At 50.2% G+C, this 24,950-nt stretch overlaps 1 protein-coding gene and 1 long non-coding RNA gene across 4 annotated transcripts; one reads left to right on the forward strand and one right to left on the reverse strand.

Annotated features, from left to right (window-relative positions):
• Window positions 1-17: 17 nt before the first annotated feature.
• LOC112270868 lies at window positions 18-5,560 on the forward strand. 3 transcript variants are annotated; one of them, XR_002963406.1, is made up of 3 exons: window positions 18-156; window positions 1,749-2,011; window positions 4,034-5,560. It is a non-coding gene; the product is annotated as an uncharacterized LOC112270868 (long non-coding RNA). The 3 variants fall into 3 exon arrangements; XR_002963405.1 differs by having other exon boundaries at window positions 4,178-5,560; XR_002963404.1 differs by lacking the exon at window positions 4,034-5,560 and adding an exon at window positions 2,988-3,487.
• Window positions 162-7,057, reverse strand: LOC100840512 (receptor-like serine/threonine-protein kinase SD1-8). The gene is made up of 7 exons (XM_003566020.4): window positions 5,556-7,057; window positions 2,116-2,250; window positions 1,796-1,968; window positions 1,420-1,630; window positions 1,105-1,342; window positions 864-1,014; window positions 162-737 (listed from the first exon to the last, which is right to left on the reverse strand). Exons 1-7 carry the CDS (start codon window positions 6,907-6,909, stop codon window positions 411-413), a joined length of 2,589 nt encoding a protein of 862 aa, XP_003566068.1. The 5' UTR covers window positions 6,910-7,057; the 3' UTR covers window positions 162-410.
• Between the last annotated feature and the right edge of the window lie 17,893 nt (window positions 7,058-24,950).

Consider the following 24,950-nt stretch of genomic DNA (forward strand, 5'->3'; position numbering starts at 1 on the left):
AGAATACGGAAATTTAGGCGGTTTTGAGTTGATCCATCTGGCGCGTGCTTCCTTCTATTTCCCCACCCCGCCGGCCGGCGCCGCTCCTCACCGCCGTTCCCGGTGGATGCGATTCACGCCGGGGACGATGAAGGCGGCAAGAGTGCCGTTTGCAAGGTAAAGAAGCTTAAACCTCACCTTATCCATTGATTCGATTTTGCTGTACAGATATAAATCTCAACCCTCTCGACTTCTCCCCCCAGCATCGATCTGGGCGAACGAAAATTCCCCATTCACCGTCCAATGCTAGAACGAATCAGACCACAAAAAACCACGCCCGATTCCGCAGCCTTGCACGCACACACACAAAGCCAACGATCGCATGAGCCGCAAAAGGCGCGCTCCGAGGATCGGTAGGATAGGATAGAGCTCTAGCGGCCTTCGACCATGGTGATGGTCATGCTGTCCACGAAGCTGCAGTCGGGCCTGCTCGACGATGTGTCCTCCGTCGCCGTCGCCGTCGCCGCCGCGGCTCTCCTCGCGGCGAAGCCGGGCTGCTTGGGGGTCGGCAGCGAGGCGGCGTCGGTGGCGGCCAGCATCATTAGAACCTGTGACATCAGGGGCCGGTCTTCGGGGTTTTCCTGCACGCACAGGAGCCCCGCCTTGAGGCACTTGAGCACCTCGTCGGTGTCGAACGACCCCTTTAAGGTCCCGTCCACCAGATCCAGGCTGTTGCCCTCGTTCAGTAAGCTCCAGGCCTGATTAAAATTCAGAGATTTTTTTTAAAGTCAAAATTCAGAGATATTGGTACTATGAGAATTCTGAATTTTGATGAGCAATCCAGCATATTTGGTTTAGGATTGGTGAGATATGTTCGGGCTTACATGTGCTAGAAGGTTTAGGTGGTTCGAGTAGCTGTAGACACCTCTGTTCCTTGTGCCAGTGATGATTTCCAGAACTATGACACCGAAGCTGAACACATCTGATTTCACCGAGAATACCCCGTCCATCGCGTACTCAGGAGCCATGTAGCCGCTGTAGAGCAGCGCATTATCTTGATGTTAGGAGATTGAAATTGACTAGATAAGGTGATTGATTTGTTTGTACTTGTGGTTTACTACTTACTATGTGCCAACCACTCGAAGTGTATTGATTTCCGAGTCATTGCCTCCAAATATTCGTGCCATGCCGAAGTCCGAAATCTTGGGAATCATGTCCTCGTCCAGAAGGATGTTGCTTGTCTTCAGGTCTCTGTGTACGATTCTGTATCTCGAGTCCTGGTGGAGATACAGTAATCCTCGGGCAATCCCCTCAATTATGCGATATCGTGTTTGCCAGTTAAGAAGCATGCTCCTGGATTTATCTGATAACATAAGGCAGATTGGTTATAATTCCTTGAAAAATTGTGAATTTTCATGCTCAGAAAGGTTAAGTGCATACCAAACAGAAAGAAGTCCAGACTTTTGTTTGCCATGTATTCATATATGAGTATCTTTTCTTCTCCACAAATGCAGCAGCCAAGCAGTCGAACAAGATTCCGATGTTGGAGTTTTGCTATCAGCATAACCTCATTCTTGAACTCATCGAGGCCCTGTGTTGATGCCTTCGAAAGTGTTTTAACAGCTATTTCTTCTCCATCCTCAAGCTTACCCTGTAGTTTTGAAACAATTATTTTCAATCAGATGTATAAACAATGTTCCATTTATGGAAAGCTAGAATTGCATTATTATTTTCAACTACTAATGATGTATTATTATACTTCTTTTCAGGACCTAATTTTCGATTTTCCGAATGAATATCTTTAAAACTTTAGTACCTTGTATACTGGTCCATATCCACCTTCACCAAGCTTGTTGTCCGTTGAGAAACTATCTGTGGCTGCTGCTATTGTCTCCAAATCAAATATTGGCAGTTCCAGGTCATCCCCATGACTAGTTCCTTCACTTTGGAGGCCTCTGCTGTGTGAAATACCACTCCATTTATTTGGTCCTACAGGAATATCAAATTTACAAATTTCATCAGCAAATAAGAGGTCAGTTTTTTCTCTGGACTTCTTTTACGTTTGGACCAAACATATGTAATTTTCTCCTTCTCTGGAAGTCATAAGTCAGAACCACATAGATGATTTGAGGTTACCTGGCAGTCTTGATTTTGTCCTCTTTCTTCTCCAAAAGAAGAACCCTATAAGTGCAAGAATAACCGCCAGTGTGCCGATGCTGACCGTGACAGCAGTAATAACTTGCACCTTCTTCTTAGACTTGCTAATTGAATCTGCGAAGGAAATCACAACTATTAGTTCGATCTTGGACATGGATATAGGTATAACATTTTTTCTGATCTAAAAACATCTGTGTCTGTGTATAGTTGTTTTTTTACAGGAATGTCTGTGTATAGCTAGATTTTAATATGCATAGTAGTGTTACACTACTTGTGAACCGTGAGCATTCCTCTGCCTGATGAATGTAAGCACTTTTTTTTTTCTGAAGGTTTTTTTTTTTTGAAGGGGGGATGTAAGCATTTTGATAGCTGCTAAACAAAGAGTACTGTGAAAAGACAATGATAAAAGTCATTAGCCTAACTGGCTCTTTGTGTTGAAATATTCATCTCTATCTACATACTACTCCCTCCGTTCCATAATTCTTGTCGAAATATTACATGTATCTAGACATTTTTTAGGAATAGATACATTCATTTTTGGGCAAATTTGAGACAAGAATTATGGAACGGAGGTAGTACAATACAAACATAAGGTGAATGAATATAGTAAACTCTGCCTTTAGTTCACTTTTCTGGTTCTATTCATATTTTTAGATCTTCTGTACAATCTAACACAGAAGTTTTTGATCCAATATAAATTGTATACTATTTTGCACATATGGGGGCTCACTAGTTTATTCAAAACATTCTCAACCATGGATGTAACCCTGGCTTGGATGTAACCCTGTATGCACCCAATGCGATGTAACACTGTCAATGCACCAAATCCGAGATGTAACCCTTGCTTGCAGATAACTGGATGCAATGGGGGTCCAAGTTTAGTAGGTGGACATGCCCTACCAAGTACCGGGACCTCTTAAATACGGGGTCCTGTTCTGTGAAATTCTGATTTCTGAACACAACATAAAGCAAGGGGATCCATTCCTACCCTGGATTATGGCACCATAGCTTCCTTGCTCACAGTACACATGGTACGGTCACATGGGAAATTAACTCTTATAAAGACTGGTCTACTACTGTTCACATGTCTTGGTCCTTGTCCAGCTGAAATACTAGAGTGATGAGAGATAGGTACAAACATTTCGCTGACAAGGAAGGAGGTCTTCAGATACTTCAGGCACAACCTGCTGGCTGTGAATCTTCTTGATGGCCACAACTAGTCCGATATGTTGATTTTTGCCTGTTTGTCTTGGTTATTTCCTTTAAAATGGAACTTATATGGTGCTCCTATTGCATAATTGTAACGACACCTTGCTGATTTAGGCATTCTAAAGTATTTTGTTCAGTGCCATCTTAAGAAGAAAATTTCTAGGTTCTTTTCCAGTACAAGTGTAATGCATGTTTAATTTGACAAGAAGATGCTAAAATTGTCTGGTCACTTCCAACTGAATCTAGTGTTGTTGGAATCTAGTTTCAGACAGAGAGCGATGGCCTTTCTCCCTCACTTTCGGTGATGCTTTATTTGACTTATCCATGTAAAAAAATGGCGCCAAGGTTCGTTAGTTCATTAATGATCATGAAAACCTTATGGCTCGTACACGTAAACCACATGTAAAGAACACATCTACACTGAGAAAAAACATGTGGATTTAGATGTGGTTAGGTCATTCACCAGAATGTCCCGTGATTCCTCACGGCATTTATTCCTGTTGGTCTATCACCACCCCACTCACCAAATATGGACTGTGAGCATTAGAAACATCTAGCTTCACTCTAAAATTTGGACTAGATGGTCCTCACTTTATCACTGAGTTAGCTAGATTGTTGCAGCACGAAAATGTCGTGGTCACTTCTTTCTGAAGGAAGCAAAGCGCCGTGCCCATTTTTGCTTTAGCAGGGCCAGGAGATTTGATTGGGGATGGAATTGTGAAGTACTAGCACTGTAGGAGGACCAACTCTAAAGTGCCATCGACAAGCTTAATGTGTCAGGTCAGTTAACTATCGGAGGTTTCCCATGTAGCTGATATGCAGCTATTTACAGGAAACAAGTGTGAGCGTATGATTGGGCTGGCACCAAAGACGAGTCTTCTGCAGAGGTCTAGAGTTGCTTGGAATGGAATCAGTTGCAGCATTGGCAAATCATCTTTTGCTCGTACTTCCATTTTAGGTCACATCAGGGATATCATCCGAAAGCAACAGTACAAGGATACTTTCTACGTGGAGATGAGATCTGGTAAGCATCGGAGGCTAACCCCCTTCTGACCGTTCTGCTTAATTTCCATATATATCATGTGGTGGTTATCCTACTTCGATGTTACGGGGCAGACGTGTGCTGTTCGCCTGTTCTCTTCTGAATTGAAGCTGGTCCACGCAGTGCCTTGCAAAATGCCAATTGCTAGCTTATACAGGCATGCTTGCTTGTTGCCTCTGAGAAAAATCTTTTAAGTTATCATCGAGTCCCACCGATAGGATCCACATGAGCGGGAAGACAGGAGCAGGGCAACAGAGTATTATTTCAATTTTAGAATCATTTCTGTGACATCGGCTTTTCTAAATTATGTTACTACCAGAGGTTGCTGTCATTTTGTGCTCTTTCAATAAAATGTGGTCGCTTGCTTTCCCATACGACAAATGCTAATTATCACGGTCCAGCTCAGGTGCATGGTTCTTGCAGGGACTGCAAGCCCATATTGGCTAGAACCAATAAAAGAACAAGAGAAGGTTCCGCCGTTCCGTGACACATTAAAATAACCGTATAAGTATAACCCCTTTGCCCTAAAGATAGCATGTAAAAGAAGAAGGAAAAATGCATTAACTGTATGGTGTTTTCACGGTCACGTAGAACCAAGAATTCGTCGACATCCCATCGAGTATACATCATGTGTGCTTTATTTGCAGATTTTCCAGGATTTGATCATAACCTCTCATCTCCCAAGGCTTATAATATTTGTGTTCAGTGTAAACCAAAGGTATTAGTTGCACTGCATATGATACGACTTTATTCGATGATAGCTATTGTCAATCCTAATGAATTAGTTTTTTATTTGTGTCCCTATAAAAGTGCCTTTTACTCAAAACGGTCGAGTAAAGAAGGCCCACGTGCATGGAGAGAGTGGCTTCTCACTGATTGAAACCAGTGGCTTGAAGCAGAAGCGAGATCTAGCACAGTTTGATTAAGACAAACTACAGTCTCCACATGCCAAAAGCTAAACGCCTTGTTAAAAAAAAAGCCAATACAAAAAGTTCAGATTCCAAAACTATGCATGTCTACTGCGTCAAAAGGGTAGGACGGAACAAATTCTTTTCGCCAACCAAGAACCGACCAAAATGCACAGATCATGACTCATGAGTACATCACATGGCAGAATTTTGTAAACAAGAAGTGAACAAAAAATAGGAAAGAAAGAAATTTGACGTACCGAGGTCGGCGGCGGCGAGGCGGACGTAGAGGTCCTGGCCGAAGTTGGGGTAGACACGGAGGTCCTCAAGCCCGCCGTACCACATGACGCATCCCCTCTGCCCCTGCGCGCGGCTGAGGTTGGCGCTGGCGTAGGCCGCGCAGGAGCAGTTCGCCAGGCACAGGCGCCGGCATTGGTCGAGGCTGGCTCCGAAGTCCACCGTGGCATTCGTCGTGTCGGGCACCTTGGCGTGCGGCACCACGGTGAACCCGTCGGAGGTGCCATTGCCATTGCCGGCGCGGGCGCAGTCGAGCGGCGTGGCGCGCGCGCACCCGGCGCGGTTCTCCCGCATGGCCCAGGCGTCCGGCTGCCGCGGCGAGAACCCGCGGAGGCAGGCGCAGACGGGGAGCGCGTTGGTGTCGCAGACCCCGTTGGCGCCGCAGGGGGACACCGCGTCGCACTGGTCCTTGGGCGCGTACCAGTACATGTTCCACTTGTTCGCCGACTCCACCCACGTCCACCGCTGCAGGAGCCCCGTGCTGTTGAGCGCCAGCCGGGAGACGATGGTGGCGCCGGGGGCTAAGTGGAAGCTGTAGGTGACTTCCCTGTCGCTGTTGACGAAGCGGAAGGTGAAGCCGGAGTAGGTGGCGGTGTCCGGCACGCCCGTGAACTGGACGCCGTCCCATGGCCCCGAGCGCCAGACTTTCTCGTCCCCGTTCCAGATGAACACCTCCGGGTCCCCGGAGACGTCCATGACGGCCACCACGGGGCCCGGGGACGGGTCGGAAGGGCTGGCCCACGCCGTCAGCGTCATGTTGGTCCCGGACTCGAAGTCCACCCCGACGCGCATCCCGGGGAGCAGCGTGTCCGTCGGGTGGTCGAACCCTTGCCACGACACGCGTTCGCCCTCGCCCCCGTCGGCGGCGGCGGCGGCCACCACCACCAGGTTGCCGTCGTCCTGGATCCGGGCCGTGCAATCCCGGCCCAAGCCCAAGCCCGCGGCCGGGGGGGCCGACCAGACGATGGTGGAGTTCGAATCGGAGACGGCGAGCGTGCAGTCGGCGGAGACGGAGAGGGCGGCGCGGGCGTTGTGGTCGAGGGGGCCCCGGATTGGGGCGGCGCGGTTGGCGACCCAGACGACGGTGCGGACGGAGACGCGGGCGTACCAGACCCCGAGGTAGGTGTTGTTGGAGCCCGGCGGGGTGAAGAAGCCCAGCGCGAAGCTGCCGCCGCCGGCCGAGACCAGGGTCTCGTTGCCCCTCAGCGGCTGGCCCGGCGAGATGGCGTCCCGGGCGTGGGAAGCCCACGGGAGCAGCAGGAGAGAAAGAAGCTGGGGAAGGAGGAGGAAAGAGATACGGGGGCTTCGGCTGGCCATCGCTGCGGCGAGTGGTGGCGGCCGGCTGTACAACTAACTTAGCAGTTAGCCCGCGGCAAGAGATGGCTGCTGCTGACGAGAGGATCCATACTCGTGTTACACGGAATAGAGTCTTCTTCAGCAAGCTTGGCAAGTGATTCTGGCAAACGGAAGAAAAGAAAAGGTGTCAATGTGAATGTGGAGTGAGCAAAGCTGGGCCGCGCCAACTTTCCTCTAGGTCAAGGGCCGATTGACTCGTTGACCCAATCCCCGGCCGTAGGAAATTGGGTCCTACTAGTGGAAAGATTTCCGGGGACCGACCAGCGTCTTCTACGTTCCCACAAAAAAGATAAGGAAAAGAAATACAGCAATCTTGTACCGCAAGCTGCAGCCGTGAAGCATACACTATTACACAGCTCGAATTAATGCAATCTTGAACCGCAAGATTACCTCTCAGGTTACACAGCCGCTAGCTTTTTTTTTTTTTTGAGAATAATCTACGTGCCGCTAGGTGGAACTGCGAAGTCGTGGGTTTGTTTTATTTTGAGGACTAGAAGTCTCGGATGGGCTCTCTGCATATTTTTTTTTGAGTGGGGATGGGCTCTCTGCAAGGAAAAAGAAAAAGTCTCGAGTGGGCATGGGCCGACTTAATTGTTCCGTTATGTTGGACCATTGATGGGCTCAGGAGTAGGACACGCAGCTTTGTTTCCTTGTATTGGGCCAATCACGTTCTTTACCAAAAATTGTTAGGAGTAATGAAGTTTTTTCCTTCATCGTTTTACAACTTTTTTTTTTTGAGAATTCATCGTTTTACACGTCGTGAGAAACTGAGAACGCAGGCCCGTAAGCTGCCAGGTGCAAGCTGTGCGCTTGTTCAGGGTCCCAAAATATTAGGGCTCCCAATTCTAGTCTTAGAGCATCTCCAGCCGCGCCCTCCATTTGGCATCCGGCCTGTCACTTTTTTCGGTCGTATGGGGAGCGTCGGTTAGAACTTTTTACAAATATTGCAAATTGAAACAGACACATTATTTAATAAGTTTTGAATCACATTCAAACAAATTTAATCAAATTCAAGCAAATAAATAAGAAAAGCTAGACATTTTCTCGGGCACAAATGCTCGACCAGATCATATTAAAGCTACTGATGAGTACCGGCGCCTCGAATTTCTTGCCGCCGAGCGAGGAAAGCAGCAAAGGCGGCCAGCACCTGGTGATTGAAATTGGCTAGAGGACCCATCCGTTCATACGGTTCAGTGTCAAACATCGGATATTCCCGCTCGCTCTCGATGATCATGTTGTGTATGATCACACAGGCAATCATGAGCTCCCACATCTGATCTTTCGACCAAGTGAGAGCAGGATACCGGACGATGTCAAATCGAGCCTGCAACACACCAAATGCCCGCTCGACATCCTTCCTGCATGCTTCCTGTTGCATCGCAAACCAAGATCTTGCTCCTCCGACGGGTGCGTTTGAGATTGTCTTCACAAAGGTCGACCATCTTGGATAGATGCCATCTGCCAGGTAGTATCCCTTGTTATGCACATGGCCATTGATCTCATAATTCACCGAAGGAGCAGTGCCTTCAACAAGCTTGGCAAACACATTCGAGCATTGTAGCACATTGATGTCATTGTGCGATCCTGCCATAGCGAAGAAGGCATCCCAAATCCACAGATCCTGATTGGCCACTGCCTCAAGCACCACACTGCATGATCCTTTGGGGCTTTTCTACATGTCCTGGTGTGCAAATAGACAGTCCTTCCATGACCAATGCATACAGTCGATGCTGCCAAGCATAACTGGGAATCCTCTTTTTGCATTATGTGCCATGATCCGAGCTGTGTCTTCTGCAGTGGGTGTCCTCAGGTACTGCTCTCCAAACACAGCCACAATTATCCTACAAAACCTGTACATGCAATCGATGGCCGTGGACTCGGCCATGCGGAGGTAGTCGTCATGTGTATTGGCAGGAATTCCATAAGCAAGTAATCGGAAGAATACCATGCATTTCTGAATTGACGTGAAACCGAGTGTGCCGACGGCGTCTCTCTTCAATTTGAAGTAATCGTCGTACTCCTGGAGGTACTCGGCGATTTTTAAAAAAAGCTTCTAAGACATTCTGAATCGGCGCCGAAAGATCACATCGTTGTGCAATGGATCATTGGCGAAATAGTCGGCATACAACATGCAATAGCCTTCCATCCTTTGCCTCGCCTTGCTCTTGCGGCGGCCCTTCCTCGATCCTCCCCTTCCCGGCGGCTCTGCATCTTCGGCGATGAGGGCGAGAAGCGACGAGACAATGAGTTGATGCTCCTGTTCGCCGCCGGAGGCAGCATCGTCGGCAGCGGCGACTTCCTCGTAAAAAATGCAGCGAGCATCTCTTCGTCGTCTGAATCCATGGTCTTGGCAAATCGCCGAACACCTTGACAGCAAGAAGCGAGGAGGCAGCCGCTGGGTGGGCACCGACACGGTGCTGGAACTGGCCGGCGGCGGACGGCGGAACCGGAACTGCGACGGCTAGGAGAGATCTATGCGGCGACAGGTTCAGGGGTGGAAGTCGCCGGTGAGAGGGGTGGTTCCGGCGGCGATTCGGGGTGGAAGTCATCGATTCGGGGCAAACTTTAGGGGACGCGGCTGGATATGCTCTTAATACTACTGAGTACTAATTATCTAAATTAATTTTATACTCCAGAAAATAAAAAGCCCAAAGAGAAAGGCCCACGCCAGGAAAGGAGAAGGCAGAAGGGCACAATGCCGCACGCCACGACGCCTCGTCTACTGCCGATCGATCTCATCATCTCGATTTTGACAAACACCATCGCGTAGGCGGCCAGGCAAATATCGAGAAGCTTCTGCCGGCCGTCGCCTTGAGCCGGTCCGCCAGGCGCCTGCCGTCACGTCGCCGGCCCGTCCATTGTCGCCGCAATCACAATTCACAGGAAGCCAGCAATTTGTGCTGCCGGTAGCCAAGAGTTTGCAAATAGTTTCAGAGCAAGCCTGCAATCTAAGGCACTTCCGTGCATGCAGGTGGGGTGAGTTCATCACGCAATCACAATTGATAACTAGTTTTTTTTACTGCTAGTAAGTTTAGAATTTTTATTGTACTCACTCCCATCCATATTAATTGTTTGAAATTTGTTCAAATATGAATGTATCTATTCATAAAAAATGTCGAGATACATGTAATATTTCGACAACTAATATAGATCGGAGGGAATAACATTTTTCAATCACAATTGATAATTGCTCTCTTTGCCCAAATATGAATATATCTATGCCTAAAAACATATAGATACATGTAATATTTCGACGACTAATATGGATAGGAGGGAGTAGGTGTGAAATGTAAAATGTGGCCCTAGAATTGAAAAATGTTACAAAAAATTCTAAACTTAGCTATAGATTAATTATTACTCCCTCCGTTCCATAATTCTTATCGAAACATTAGGGTAGTGTTTGGTTCTATAGCGATGTGGAATGGAATGGAACAGTTCTATTTTATAGGAATGGAATGTAATGGAACGGTTCTACTTTTCAATATTCTCAGAACCAAACACTTAAATCACTGGTTGCACTTGGAACCTGGTTAGGCATATTGAGAGAATATTTCTTTTTGAGGAACCATGTGGTTCCATTCCTTCTCTGTGTTTTAATAACCAAACATAGAAATCATCTCAACTTTTGGAACCATCTCATTACATTCCACTTCATGATCTCAACCAAACACTACCTATATGTATCTAGACGTTTTTTAGAAATAAATACATCCATTTTTAGACAAATTTGAGACAAGAATTATGAAACGGAGGGAGTAATTTACAACCGTACGTGGATGCAGCATGTTGTGAAGGCCGGGTGGGGACGATGATGCGCGGCCCAGGAGACGGTCATGCACGACGGAGGAAGCCATGATGAACGCACGCGCCCGGTCGATCGGTGCTACTGTGCATCGATCATTGCGAGGCAAACCTTGAAGGCCAAGCCAGTTCGATGATTCGAGCACGTACAGCCTTGGCCAATAACTACAAGATGCACACCGACACGAGCAGGGCTTGCATATTGCACACATCAGCCGGCAGTCAACAGTCAACACTCGTCACCACCTGCTGCTTTACGGCAAAGGTACGTTTGAATTCAATGAACGAAATCTCTATTCGCGTTGCAGGCCTGCACACTTGGCCCATCATGGCATCATACTGCGCATTTGCAGATTTGAACTGCCTTTTTATTAGACAAAAGGCACATATTTGAACTGCCTCTCTGCCAGTGCCAAATCAAACGCTGCTTATAGTTATCTCAGCGCAGCTGGCCTTCTTTCTTGTCTGAAATCTGCTCCCTAATGCAATTAGTGATGTTAATTTCTACACGTGCACTATATATAACCCAGCGTGGCCTGGCCCCTCCAGACAAAAATGATTCAATTATGGTACGAAGAACGTTCTACTAGTACTATTTCTCATCAAGGGTCATGGATCAGCCAGTTGCTGTTGCTTGGTGGTTGGAGCTGCAGTGGTGGCTGGCCCCTTGAAATCCCTGCGTGTCATTTGGACCACGCTGACTGCGCCGTTGAACGTTCCGAGACCACCATTGCGCAGCACAGAGTTGGTGGTGACAGTGAGATGCGCGCATGGAAGCTTCTTGATTTGACAGGAACCAAATCATTTCTTACCTTAAGCAGTGTACCTGGTGTAGTACTATGATACTGCTACTGAAAGTACTAATGCTTGAAAAACTCATCAAGAATGTCTGATAACAGCTACTCCTTCCAAGTGTCACAACTTTCAATGAATCAGGACATCTTTTAATATTTTCTCAGTCCGAAAATAAGAACTTGGATATGTATACATGGATCGAGTATGTAGGTACATATGTATTTAGTAAAACTTTGTGCCACCTAATATGAGACGGAGAGAGTACGTCAGTCGACAGTCATCATATTCAGTCTATTAATACTGCAGTAGCCTTCATCAGCCCACAAAGTTTCGTTTTCGCTCAATCTGAGCTCTATCAAGACTTGTGTGATGTGTTGTATTGTAAGAAGCTAGCACGCCCAATGTTTGGAAAATCAGAATTCAATCTAACTAAGTCCTAGGCTACACCAAATACATGCATATTCTTTGTTTGAGATAATTATTCAAAACCACCATGTGCCTTTCTGCTTTTGAAAGTGATTAGCAGAAAACCTGGGGTACCGTGATGAAAAGCTCAGAAGTTGTGTTAAAATATACTAAGGTGCCTTGAAGTGGTATTTTAAAGTCGTCATCTCCTTCTGTTTCTCTGCTAGTCAAGACTTGAGTTCAATATATGTTTATATAGATTATTTTGAGTTATCGAAAAAAAGCATCTATCTATTATATAGTAAAAACAATATGAGGGGTACCGAGCACTGGTACAAAACAGGCTATTAGTGTCGTGCGAAATTGCCTATCAGTGGCGTGCGGCCGGCCGCACGCCACAGACTTCTGGTGGCGGGTGAAATACACGCGGTTTCCCTGACCGACACTGCTCGGCACTACAGCCTGACAGAGATAGATTCCCGGCAAGCCGCGCGACAGGCCCCGATGGTCTATCAGTGGCAGTTGCAGCGTGAGTATTAGTGGCGGTTTCCCCAATGATGCTCTGGAATGAACTGTGTGATTTCCGTGTATATTTCTATGTATAATTCTATTTGTTGATCCACTACATTGTTATCCTATATATATATATATATATATATATATATATATATATATATATATATATAATCAGAACAACATCCATATGCATAACAAAAACCTTCATGCAGCACTACATTGTTAAGTTTTAGAGGCAACAAAAGCAAATCATCATATTACATGAATGGATTACAAAGTTTAAGCAGGATATGACCGAACAACCGGTCCTGCGTAGAAATCGCCCGCGTCATCAATCACCTCCCTGTTGATTACCTTGGCCATGTTCCTTTGGATGTTGTAGACAAGCCAACCTGAATCATGTATATCCCGCATCTCCTCAATCCATTTCTTGTGCAGCTCCTTCAATGACGTCCTCCATGCGGTCTTGAAGTTGGTGATCCAATTCTCGATGTGGTGGGCGCAGTAGTAGCCGCAGTACACGGTGCCTCGAGGCTGTTGCAGGCAGAGGAACCTATAATAGTGTTGGGGCCTAGGCCTGCCAAAGGTAGGAAACCCATCCTTCTTTGCTGAATCCCAAGCCGAATCGATCAGATTTCTGATGGGTCCCCAATGGCGCTGTGGTTCATCTTTGCCTTTTTGGAGTGAATTGAAGTATGTGACCGTGCCCTATGGTACACAAATGATTATTAGGACCCAATGTTTCCTGTTTTGAAAAGAAACAAATAGTTATAGGCAAGGATAACAATGTAGTGGATCAACAAATAGATATATGTTACTAAATAAACTTACTCCAAATGGCAGGTTAAAAGGATGAAGTCGCGGTCTTGCTATTTGAGCATTGCTTGCTGAAGGTACAATTGCGACATATCTCTTGAAACATCTTTATGCTCTCCAGGACCGATCATTTGGTAGGAAAATGGTAATGGGTCAAGTACGACCACATCGTGTTTCTTTATCCACATGGCCTCCCCTATGTAGTATACACACCACAGCTTTAGCAAGCTGTCGTCAAGCTTCTGGCGGTTGAAAAGGTGAAACATATCCACGAAATCTAGTGCGAAGGTGAAGGAACCTTTCTGCATGCCCCCCTCTACTGGGTTAAAGAAGCCATAGTCCTCTGGCACTCGAACGTTTAATTGCTGGGCATGTTGTGCAGAACCCCTCAATTGGCTCATATAAAACTCGTGAAGTTGTTGCATCTCTCGTGGCAAGCCACGAAGGTTATTGGGCCCTACCATCGGTCGTCCAAGGTAGTAAATGAGATATTTGTCCCCCATTCTACTCACGAGATAGGACCCATCATCCAATCTGGACCCATATTGAGGGAAGCGGTCCAAGCTTGAAATATCAGGCCTTGTTTCCCAATTCTCATCGACTTCTGGCACATGAAATGGATCCTTGCCCTTCTCCTCGGTGTCCTTTCTGCAGCCCTTTCCCCTACTCCCTCTATTTGTGTTGCCTCGCCTGCTTTTGAAAACTTTCATCTCCTCATCTTTGTAGACCTGGGGGATCTTGCGGCCAAACGCTGACTCTGCGGCCCCCAACAGTGATTCCATCTGAGGTGGAGGGAGGCTTGGTTGCCTAGTGGGTAGGCGTGCTCTCTCATATGGTGGCGACACTTGGGTGTTTTTTGCGCCATCGGCGTCAGCAGGGCACGAGTTTAATTCAGGGTCTTGGGAATCCGAGGGGTCAATAGGGGACGGCATACCTAGGGAGTAGCCAAGAGGCGATGAAGAAGGAGCTCGCTTGTTTGAAAGAGCTGGAGACACACCTTTTCTCGCTGATGGAGATGGAGTAGGAGAAGGCATGCTCCGTGTCGCTACCAACCTCATAGGCCATGCAATGAAGTTGCTCTTATATGCGCCTAGAGTATCCACGCCTTCCTCTGGAGGATAAGGGACTATGTAGTGAACATGTTGCTCGACGACGGAGTTTACCTGCACCTTCACATGGTCATCAGGCATGACTATTCCATGCAAAAGCGCCGGTGTTTGTCTGGGCATCAAGATGCCGTGTGCGGCCACCTCAACTGTGCCATCCTTGTCCACAAGAATCCAGCAAGGGATGCCATCCTACGCGTAACAATATAACATTGTGTGAAAGCATGTTGAGCAATGAAAGGAGTGAAGTAGGTAAGGCAAAGATGCTTATCGTGATGTTGTCGCTTGGACCCGGATTAGGTATTGGAACATCGGTAGTGGTAGACCCGGAAGCAACGCTACTTCTCCTCGGCGGACGTTGCAGACCCCGACTGCGCGTGGGGAGACCTTGAAGCAATAGACCCTGAATGCCTTGCGCACCGGACTTTTGCAGCACCGCATTAACGTCCGCGCCACTTTCGTGTAAGCCATTGAGTAGCACAGAGAGAGCTTTCGTTGTGCCAACTGCTCCGGCCTCCTCCGCCCTTTCGAGTATCATCGTTGTCGCAACACTTCCTTTTTCGGCACTTGGAATCATCCTTGCCAAAAAATTTCTTCCATGGTGCACCTTCTCCCTCCCCAAGTATACAGCATGTATGCTCGGGCCTGTTTAAGCTATAGGTCAGAGTCGACTCCCACCTCTTGCTATGGACCGAGTCGTTGGAGCCATCTGACATCTCCTTCTCCTTCCTCTGCTCGTAACCAATAGCTCGGTCCTGTAATAGTAAGACAAAGGTAAAGTGAGTATTGACGGTGTTATAGGAAGCTACACTATAACTTGAGCACTTGTAATCATTGCCTTACCCAAACTTCTTGGAGGTCCTCTTGCATATCCTCTTGCCCCGCCCACTGTTCCTTTCTCATATGCATTCACATGAAATCTTCTGTGTGTTGATGCTTAAGCTTTCCTTTCAAAGGAGGCACTATGCCATCTTTGGCCATCTGGGCATCCTCCTTGTCCCAAACCTTCTTCTTGCCCTCTTTCCCACGACTTCCGAGATGGCGGTTGTGCTTCTTCTTCTTGCGCATCTCAATATATTTCTCTTGCCTCGCAATGAAGTCGGGGTCCTTTGCTTCCTTCTTGAAAGATGCCCAATCTTTTGGGGTAATGGAAGGCCATTTTTCCTTAATCTTCTCAATGGGAACATCGAGCCAATGCTTTCTAGCAGTGGATTGCCAGTTACTTATGCCCCTACGCATTACTTGGTTGGCGGCTCTATGAACTTCTTTGACATGCTCGGGCTTAACCTTGGACCTGGCGCAGACATCCGTGAAGCAAAGTTCATTTGTCGTCTTAGGAACGGTGGTCCACTTGTGAACTATACGACAATTTCGCCGGACAATGGCTCCTAGGGTGTTGCTAAAGATATCAGCTGCCTTCTGAGGACTCAAAGGCCGGCCTCTAGCAGAAATCCTAGTGACGACATAGACATCGTCCTTCAAAATGTGGCTCCCTCGCCTGGTAACCTTCTTTTCCTTACTAGCCGAGGGAGTAGGTTCTACTTCCCCATCGGTGGGTTGCTCTTCGTCACTTGGGTTTGAAGAGCCAACACCACTAAGTGATGAGCCCAAAGAAGAATATCCACTTGAATATGTCTCATTCAGACCTTCTTCCGGTTCCTGGTTGAGATCGTGCGGAGGTGCTTCTTGGATGTGATCTTGCGGAGGTGCTTCTTGAACAGCTGGTTCTTCAACCATTGGTTCTTCAACCATTGGGGTTGGTCTTTGACGGGTTACAAACCCAAACATTGTTATTGAATTGATTATTTGCTTAACCTAGGACAAACGAAATCAGGGTTTGCTTAACCTAGTATAAAACAAGGGCAATTCCTAGTAAAAAAATCCTGGATCCTTCCACTTAACTTAGATCAAAAGGAATTTTTCCAATAGAACTATGGAACCCCTGAGCGGTTGTACTTGTACTGCAGGAATAGGAAAACTCGCAGTTTACTCAGTTTATTTGCCATAATGAGTTATGTGGGAGAGATGGCCGAGCGGTTCAAGGCATAGCATTGGAACTGCTATGTAGACTTTTGTTCACCGAGGGTTCGAATCCCTCTCTTTCTGTTTTTCTTAATTCATCAATGTTAAGGAGCATAGTGTATCAAATCAAATAACAATTTATTCTAGCAATAATACCCTTAACCTTATTTAATAGAAATTCTCTATAGCAAATTACTGTGGTATGTAAAAATACACATAAAGAAAAGAACAAAAAGGAAAAAAGGATCCTCGGGTTAATCCATTTTTGCTAGTTGAGTAGGAAAATATGAATTAGGGCTTACCAACGGGATCGGGGAAGACGGCGGCGGTGATTGGGGACGGGGACGGGGAAGACGGCGGCGGTCGGGGACGGCGGTCGGAGACGGTGGCGGCGGTCGGTGACGGGGTCGGGGAAGACGGGCGGGGTCGGGGACGGCGGCGGCGGTCGAGGAAGACGGCGACGGTCATGGCGGCGCAGTGGCAGGGCTTCGCCGCTTAGGGTTAGGATGTGCCAGCTGCTGGTCTCGAATGAGACGCGCGGGCAACGAGTGGAAATTTCGGCTAAGTCCCGCGCCCTTTTATACTATCAGCCTATCAGTGTCGGTTCCTAAGGAAAACCCGCCACTGATAGTGAACAGGCTATCAGTGTCGTGTTTACAGAAAACTCGCCACTGATAGATGTTCTGCATTTCCCTCTTAAATTGCTAATATATTCTCTATTAATCCAAAAAATTATTGAATTGTACTTTTGAGTGTGTTTAGTCATGTTTCTATCCCAACCAAAAGATAAATCCCAAATTCAAAATATAAACACATAATTGTATGATTTTCTGAGCCATTTTGTAGTAATTTAAATTTATAAAATTCATTTGACATCAGAAATAGCTCAAATTTGGTATGAAAGCTCAATTTGTCCACTTTAACATACACAAAAAAATTGGAAAACAATAAGAAAGTTAAGTACAAAATATGTTCAAATTGGGATCTCAGGTTAAAAGGTATACTGGATATTGACTCATAAGAGCTAAAGTTGGATGAATTATATGCTTCATTTCATATTTTCACACTAATTTTTTTGTGTACTTATATTACTGTAATAATTGTTTCCATGCCAATTTTCAGAATATTTTGATCAAAAATGAATTTTATAAATTAATTTTTAATGAAAGTAACCCTCAAAATCATACAAATATGTGTTTTCTTTTTGGAATTTTGGATTCATTTTTTGGTTGGGATAGAAACATGCCTAAACTCACACGAAAGTAGAGTCCATTCAGTTTTTGGGTGAATAGAGAATTAAATATGAATTTGATAAAACAATCCCAGGGATCTATCAGTGGCGGGTTTCATAGGTACCAAAAATTTCCAAAATCCTAAGTCCCGCAGGTCAGTATCAGTGGCGTGCGGAGCAGTAAATCCGCCACTGATAGGTCACCAAATTTGCCCTAAATCCTGCAGTTCAGCTATCAGTGGCGTGCTCTATGGATTATCCGCCACTGATAGTGCTCTCACTTGCTGTTTATAATTGAGTAAAGGCTAAACACAAACTTATATACTGCATTTGACACAGGACATATAACAAACATACAAAAATAGCTTAAAATTTGAATATGGTTCAAATTGAGTTGCTAACACATACATATATGCATGGTTTCCGACAAATACACAGATATAGGACATAAAACATAAAGAAATACAATTCTTTAATCATCTTTCCCACTCTTCTTCTTCACCCTTGTTCAGTACATCAGTTTCTCACGGTGGGTTTTCCTGACGTATGCTCGTGTAGTTGCTTTCTCGTTACCGGTACTTTTCCTCCCCCGTTTCCTCGTCTCGATCGTGCGTTCCGCCTCTTCGTCATCTGCGGCCGTCGTAGGATCATGGAAACCGTCATAGTCTTCTTGCGAAGTAACTATGTCGACTCCCACGATGCTTCTCTTCCCTCTCCTTACGACTACACGGCCTTTATTTGGTGGATCTTGTCGGAGCACGGTCTCCGGCACCGGGGATGCCGAGCACCCCCTTTTTGGTTCGGTGGAGGGCGAGGTGATCGCTCCGGCGATCGCCAGCGTGGCGATAGACACGAAGTGTAGACACAAGAGTTTTTACCCAGGTTCGGGCCACCCGGAGGTGTAATACCCTACATCCGGCTCTGGAGTTATTTCTTAGTATGGTTGTTACAGGTTGCCGGGAAGTTCCCAGGCTTTGCTACTTGTCCCTCTAAGGGCTAGGCTACTTGGGTGAATGCTGAGCTGAATAGAACCGAATCCTACTGAGGTCCCATCCTTTGACCGGTGGCGTCGGTCCTCCTTTTATAGACAAGGGGATACCACATGTGCTAATGCATGCAGCGTGACACGTTGCCTAGACGCGTGTCACAGCCACACGGAATACACTTTTGCTCATCCAAGCTGGACGCCATGCAGCGCCCGGTTCATTGTACACGGTAGAAAAAATGGTTCGTAGGGTAGTCGCTCTAGCCTTGCTAAGCAAGACTAGGCCTGCTGATAAGACTCATGTCGGTGCATTAAATGCACTGTGCCCGCCGTCTTGTCATGTCTTCACTGTTCTGCGGGTCCCGCCTGCATGCCCGAGCGCGGGTTGCTGGGGTGCACCTTCCCGGCTAGCGCACCGGCTAGTTGCCGGGAGGCGTTCCTTCGGCTTCCCGGGACCGGGGTTCCCGGGAGCATCTTCTACTCGGCTCTTAGCTTTAGCTTCACTAGGGGTCGTCTCCTCGAGGCAGGCTTCCCGGGCTCGTCGCTTCCCGGGAGTCTGCCTGATGGGGCTTCGTCACTGGCGACCCACGCGTCCCGTATCAGTGGGACCCCGTGGGCCACTGGTACGACAGTAGCCCCCGAGCGTGGGCCGGCAGCCTTGAAGCTTCCAGCAAGTGCTATCCTCGGTTGGTTGCCGGGCTACGCCTTACCCGACGCGTGGGTCCCAAGGGGGAAACCCCCTGGCACCCGGCCTCGTGGGCCGCATTTATAGTTCCACTTCTCCGAGCGAAAAGGTCGCGCGCACAATTTCGTGCCTTATCTCCCTTAATCACCAGAGAGTTAAGGCCACGTCGCGCACCCCGCTCTTAATCTCCCATGCTTTAGGGCTCTTTATTGTCTATCATGGGGGTGCCCGTTGCAGTCCGCCAGTCCCGATAAATACCAAGGCCGGCGGCGGGGCACTCCCCATTGTCTCTCGCTCCTGCCATCACCTCCTCCCAATCTCCCCGCTCCCAACTCCAACCGAACCACCTCTCCACCTCCGCCGATGTCTTCCAAGGGCCAGAACCGTCCCAAGGGGAGCACCAGCAAAGGGGATAAGGCTGGCAAGAAGGAGCTGTCGGACAGGGCCCGGAAGGAGGAGGAAATGCGGGCTAAATTCACCTTCTTCCCCCTTCCCCCGGGTACAACGACGAGGGGGTCGACAAGCTGGACTTGGCGCTGGCCACCAAGCACAATGAGCACGGGCCGACGCAGGTCCTTCCCGTGGGAGCGGAGCGCGACGGGCACTACTTCCGGATCTTCAGGAGGTTCATCCTTGCGGGGTTCGTGCCGCCGCACTCCTACTTCCTCTCAGCCATCATGGAGAGCTACGGGCTCCTCATGGCGCAGCTTCACCCCACGTCGTTCTTCACATTGGCCGTTTACCAACACCTCTGTGAAGCGTTCGTGGGAGTGATGCCGTCGGTGGCGCTATTCCGCCACTATTACTACCCGAGGGTGGAGAAGAAGGCCCCCCTGTCCTCGGGGGTAGTGTTCCGATTCCGCAACAGGATCAAATCAGAATTCATCGAGCTGGGGAAGAAGAAGATAGAGCACAAATGGCGCCGCGACTGGTGCTGGGTGCGCACCGACGAGCTCTAGGAGTTCCACGAGGAACCCCTTGGGCCTCCGAAGGGCTCTGACGACTGGACACTTCGCGACCTGAATGACGAGGAGCTGGCCCCAATCTGTGCGAAGATCAAAGTGCTCCATGAGGCCGGGCTCACGGACATAGATGTGGCACGCCACTTCATCGGAAGGCGCATGGCCCCCCTGCAGCGGCGCTCGCATCCGGCGTGGATGTACACCGGGGCCGGCGACCGGACCCGGCTGCAGCGCACGGACCTCCTCCCGGAGGAAGTGCAGTTCTGGGTGAAGGGTATCACCGGCGAGGATGAACCCTACCGGCTGCTCCCGCCTAGAGCGCACTCGCTCCACGCCGGGATCCCGAACTCGGGAGCCCGGGATCTCCCACTCTGCGACGAGTGGGGGATCGTGGAGGACCCCTCGGCACAACCCTCACCCCCACAGCCCCGGTCCCAGAAGGGCAAGGAGCCGGCTGCCGACTCGAGGAAAGGGGGCCAAGGCTAGGCCTCCGCCAAGGCAGAGTGCTGGGACTCCGACGACTCCTCGTTGGGCGTCGGAGGAGACCTCAGCGACGACGACGCAACGACGACGTTCGCCCGGCAGCCGGCGAAGTTGTGCCAGAGGAGGACGACGAGGAAGATGACGTCCCCCCCGTGAGGCGGTCCGTGGCGGAGCGGGCGGGCAGGCGGGAGGCCAGCTCGCAGCTCCAGGTGCCTCACGGCGACGTGGGGGCTGGGGTCTCCGACGGTAGTGGCGCGGCTGCAGCAGCCGCTCCGACCACCCCGGCAACTCCGACAGCTCCCCCCGCGTGAAGCGGCCCTCCGGCGAGGAGCATCCTGGTGGACAGGGAGCTCAAGCTCAAGCCGGCAGGGTAAGTCCAATGTCATTCAGAGCAGTTTTGATTTTGCGAAATTATTTTGTGCCTGACTAATCTACTTTTGCGTTTTCCAGTTCGTCGAGGAAGAGGGGGCAGACCATCGTGTCGCCGGCAGCCCCAACCAAGAAGCCTCGGCCGGCAGCGGGCGGCGGCGACCAAGACGCTGCTGATGTAGCGGTGGCGACGGCAGCAGCGGCCGCGGGGGACCCAACAATCCCCGACTCGAGCTTGCAGGGCAACAGCCCGGCGGCAGGTATGTGCAAGTTCGAACACTTCCTTTACTATCCGCGCCAATCCGCACGCTCGACGCAGGAGCCGTTCGTGCAATTGCCAGAGGGATTCCGGCTGCGCCCGCGCCTACAGAGGTGCGGGTCATCAACCTTACTGGCGAGGTCGACGATGATGCTCCGGCGGAGGTTGCCTCAGTAGAAGCCCTTCAACAATCGGTCACAACGCTTATCGGGGCCGCAACTGCTGCCACTGATAACGCCACGCAGGGGGCGCCATCTGAGGCGGGCGGCACAGAGCAGCCCCCGGCAACCGGGGCGGGCGGTGGTGCCCTGGAGAAGCCCCCGAGCCCCCAGCTCGCCCCTTCGGACGAGCAGGGAGCAGCGGGGCTCGGCCATGCCGGGGGCGCTATCGCACCAGTGGCACCCGGGGTACCACCGCTGCCTAATGCGTGGGTCGTTCCACGTGCTTCCCACAAAGACAGCACCCTAGGCAGCACCGCTCGAGCTGCCCGGGAAGTCACCGGCCCGGCGGGACTAGTCGGGCTGCGGGGGTTACCCCGGAAGATGACAAGGGAATCTTGGTCTGGACGCACCTCGGGAAGGTCACTTGCCGGGAGGGTGTTCCCGGGCGCTGGCGCCTACTACAGGGCCGGTGCCCAGTAGGGAGAGCATCTGCGCCACATGGCCGCCCCGGCAGGCTACCTGTGCACGGGACTCGTCAAGGCGAGGAGTGTGGCACAAGCAAGCATTAAATGCTCCGACAGAAGGGTGGTTACTTGTCAAGTCAGCCCACAATGAGTGGCTCTCAGTGAATCCAAGGCACGTACCGCCCTGGTACTGTGCTTTGGACCGTGCATGCATACCAGCGCAGAAGGGCAAGCATCCCCGGTGTCTAAGCCCCAGGCTACGACATCTGGCGCGCCAGGTAGGGGGGCGTGTGGAGAGCTCGCCGAAGACCGCCGGTGCCGTCGTCTACAACTACGTCAGCTTCGTCTTCTCCGACGACAGAACCCGTCGCTATGCCTCCCAAGCGGGCTGGTGACTCCCGGATCGACCCGCGTGGTGCCCTAGCGGCGCACACATGATCACACGATGTGCAACCCATGTCGCAGGGCCAGGAGAACCTTGAGCCCTCCCGGTTGCAGCAGCAGTCGCAGCTGCCACCTCCGCTTCCTCGGCCATTGGCGGACAACCGGCTTAGGGGGCCAGCGGCTCCCAGCGTCGGAGCCAGTCGCGCGAGCGGCCATGATGCCGCCCGCGTTGGCCAGCGAGTCCACCCGCGGGCCAAAGACGCGCAGCGGCAGCGGCGCCAAGAGCACAGCGCGTCGCGTACGACGCCGACGGAATCCCGCCCCACTCACCCGAGGGCGCCGGGGGACAGGGCGGAGGGCAGCCGGTCAGAGAATCGGCAGCCTCCCACCCAAACCCCGGCAGAGGCCATCATAGTTGCGCGTGTCATGGTGCGCTACGAGCCACTGCAAGGCACACCGACGCATGAGGCATGGAGTGCGGAGCTGGACACGCTCCTTGCGCTCGCTGCCCAGCAGCCGCAAGGCGAAGGCGCCCCAACTGGTTCAGGCCGAGGGCAGAACTCGGGACGCGGAGACGCGCCCCGCACCTCGGGGAAGAGAGAAAACCCTCCCCCGGCGAAAACAATCCTGCAAAAACAAGTTATGCGTAGAAATCCATTCTACCGAATTGATGTGAACTCACAACGACAACTAAGGCGCTACGAATACATAGCACGGCGATCCCGCTATTCCTTCATGGATCTCTATTCCAATTTGATCAATCGCATTGATCTCGTGAATCGTATCCGGATTTACGTTTCACTGTCTACTCTGATGGCAGAAATCCGACCGGTAGGAGTATGTTGTGTCACGACCTTCAACATCATTGCATCCGGATTTATGTTTCACCGTATACTCCGATGGCAGAAATCTGACCGGAAGGAGTATGTTGTGTCACGACCATCAGCATCGCGATTATCAGAATCGAATATCCATGATCTCGAGTATAATTGATCAATCGATTGAGTACAAAACCGATCTAACACTTAGATCGACCACGAAGATAGCAATAGATCACATCTACTACTAACCGCATAACACTTATGCACATAATCCGAATCCAAAACAGATAGCATCGGCTCTGATACCACTGTTGGGGAACGCGGTAGGTTACGCTAGCACAAAATAAAAATTCTACCGATTCCGCCCGGATCAATGCTGTAGATAATGGATCACAAAATTACACTAGACGCGCAGACCCATAGCGGAAGTAGAGTCGATGATGCGTGTCGATGTCGAGTAGTCGTTCGGCCTGCTCCTCCTTGTCGATCCCACGAGCAGTTCGTCCAAGCACCGCAGGTGCAGTGCCTCCGAGGCCCTCGGGGGAGTGGGGCGAGACTCCGTCGGCGTCGCACACGACGCGCTGTGCTCATGGCGCAGCTGCTGCTGCGCGTCTTCGGCCCGCGAGTGGACTCGCTGCTCGCGCGGCTGGCTCCGGCGCTGGGAGCCATGGGCCCCCTTGGCCGGTTGTCTACCGACGGCCGAGGAGGTGGAGGTGGCAGCTGCGACTGCTGCTGCTTCCGTGGGGGGAACCCCTGGTCCACTTGAACTTGTGACGTGCGCGCAGCGTCATGGGACCGAATGCGCATGGAGAGAGTGTCGCGCAAGTCGACACGGGGCTCGTCTGCCTTCTTGGGCGGCATGGCGAGCTAGTCGTTGAAGATGTCGTAGGCGAAGAAGCCGGTGTTGACGACGAGAACGCCGGCAGTCACCCGAAGCTCTCTTCATGCCCCCCTACCTGGCGCGCCAAATGTCGGAGCACGGTCTCCGGCGCCGGGGATGCCGAGCACCCCCTTTTTGGTTCGGTGGAGGGCGAGGTGATCGCTCCGGCGATCGCTGGCATGGCGATAGACACGAAGTGTAGACACAAGAGTTTTTACCCAGGTTTGGGCCACCCGGAGGTGTAATACCCTATGTCCTGCTTTGGAGTTGTATTTCTTAGTACGGTTGTTACAGGTTGCCGGGGAGTTCCCGTGCTTTGCTACTTGTCCCTCTAAGGGCTAGGCTACTTGGGTGAATGCTGAACTGAATAGAACCGAATCCTACTGAGGTCCCACCCTTTGACCGGTGGCGTCGGTCCTCCTTTTATAGACAAGGGGATACCACATGTGCTAATGCATGCAGCGTGACACGTTGCCTAGACGCGTGTCACAGCCACACGGAATACACTTTTGCTCATCCAAGCTGGACGCCATGCAGCGCCCGGTTCATTGTACACGGTAGAAAAAATGGTTCGTAGGGTAGTCGCTCTAGCCTTGCTAAGCAAGACTAGGCCTGCTGATAAGACTCCTGTTAGTGCATTAAATGCATTGCGCCCGCCGTCTTGTCCTGTCTTCACTGTTCTGCGGATCCCGCCTGCACGCCTGAGCGCGGGTTGCTAGGGTGCACCTTTCGGGCTAGCGCACCGGCTAGTTGCCAGGAGGCGTTCCTTCGGCTTCCCGGGACCGAGGTTCTCGGGAGCATCTTGTGCTCGGCCCTTAGTTTTAGCTTCACTAGGGGTCGTCTCCTCGAGGCAGGCT

Source organism: Brachypodium distachyon, chromosome 2 (assembly GCF_000005505.3).
Source record: "Brachypodium distachyon strain Bd21 chromosome 2, Brachypodium_distachyon_v3.0, whole genome shotgun sequence".
Classification (NCBI taxonomy): domain Eukaryota; kingdom Viridiplantae; phylum Streptophyta; class Magnoliopsida; order Poales; family Poaceae; genus Brachypodium; species Brachypodium distachyon.

Coding starts and splice junctions, on each gene's coding strand:
- LOC100840512 (XM_003566020.4), bottom strand. CDS start 6,909: ATGGCCAGCCGAAGCCCCCGTATCTCTTTCCTCCTCCTTCCCCAGCTT. Junction 1,969..2,115: donor GACAAAATCAAGACTGCCAG/GTAACCTCAAAT, acceptor ATATTCCTGTAG/GACCAAATAAATGGAGTGGT. Junction 1,343..1,419: donor TCTGGACTTCTTTCTGTTTG/GTATGCACTTAA, acceptor TTATGTTATCAG/ATAAATCCAGGAGCATGCTT.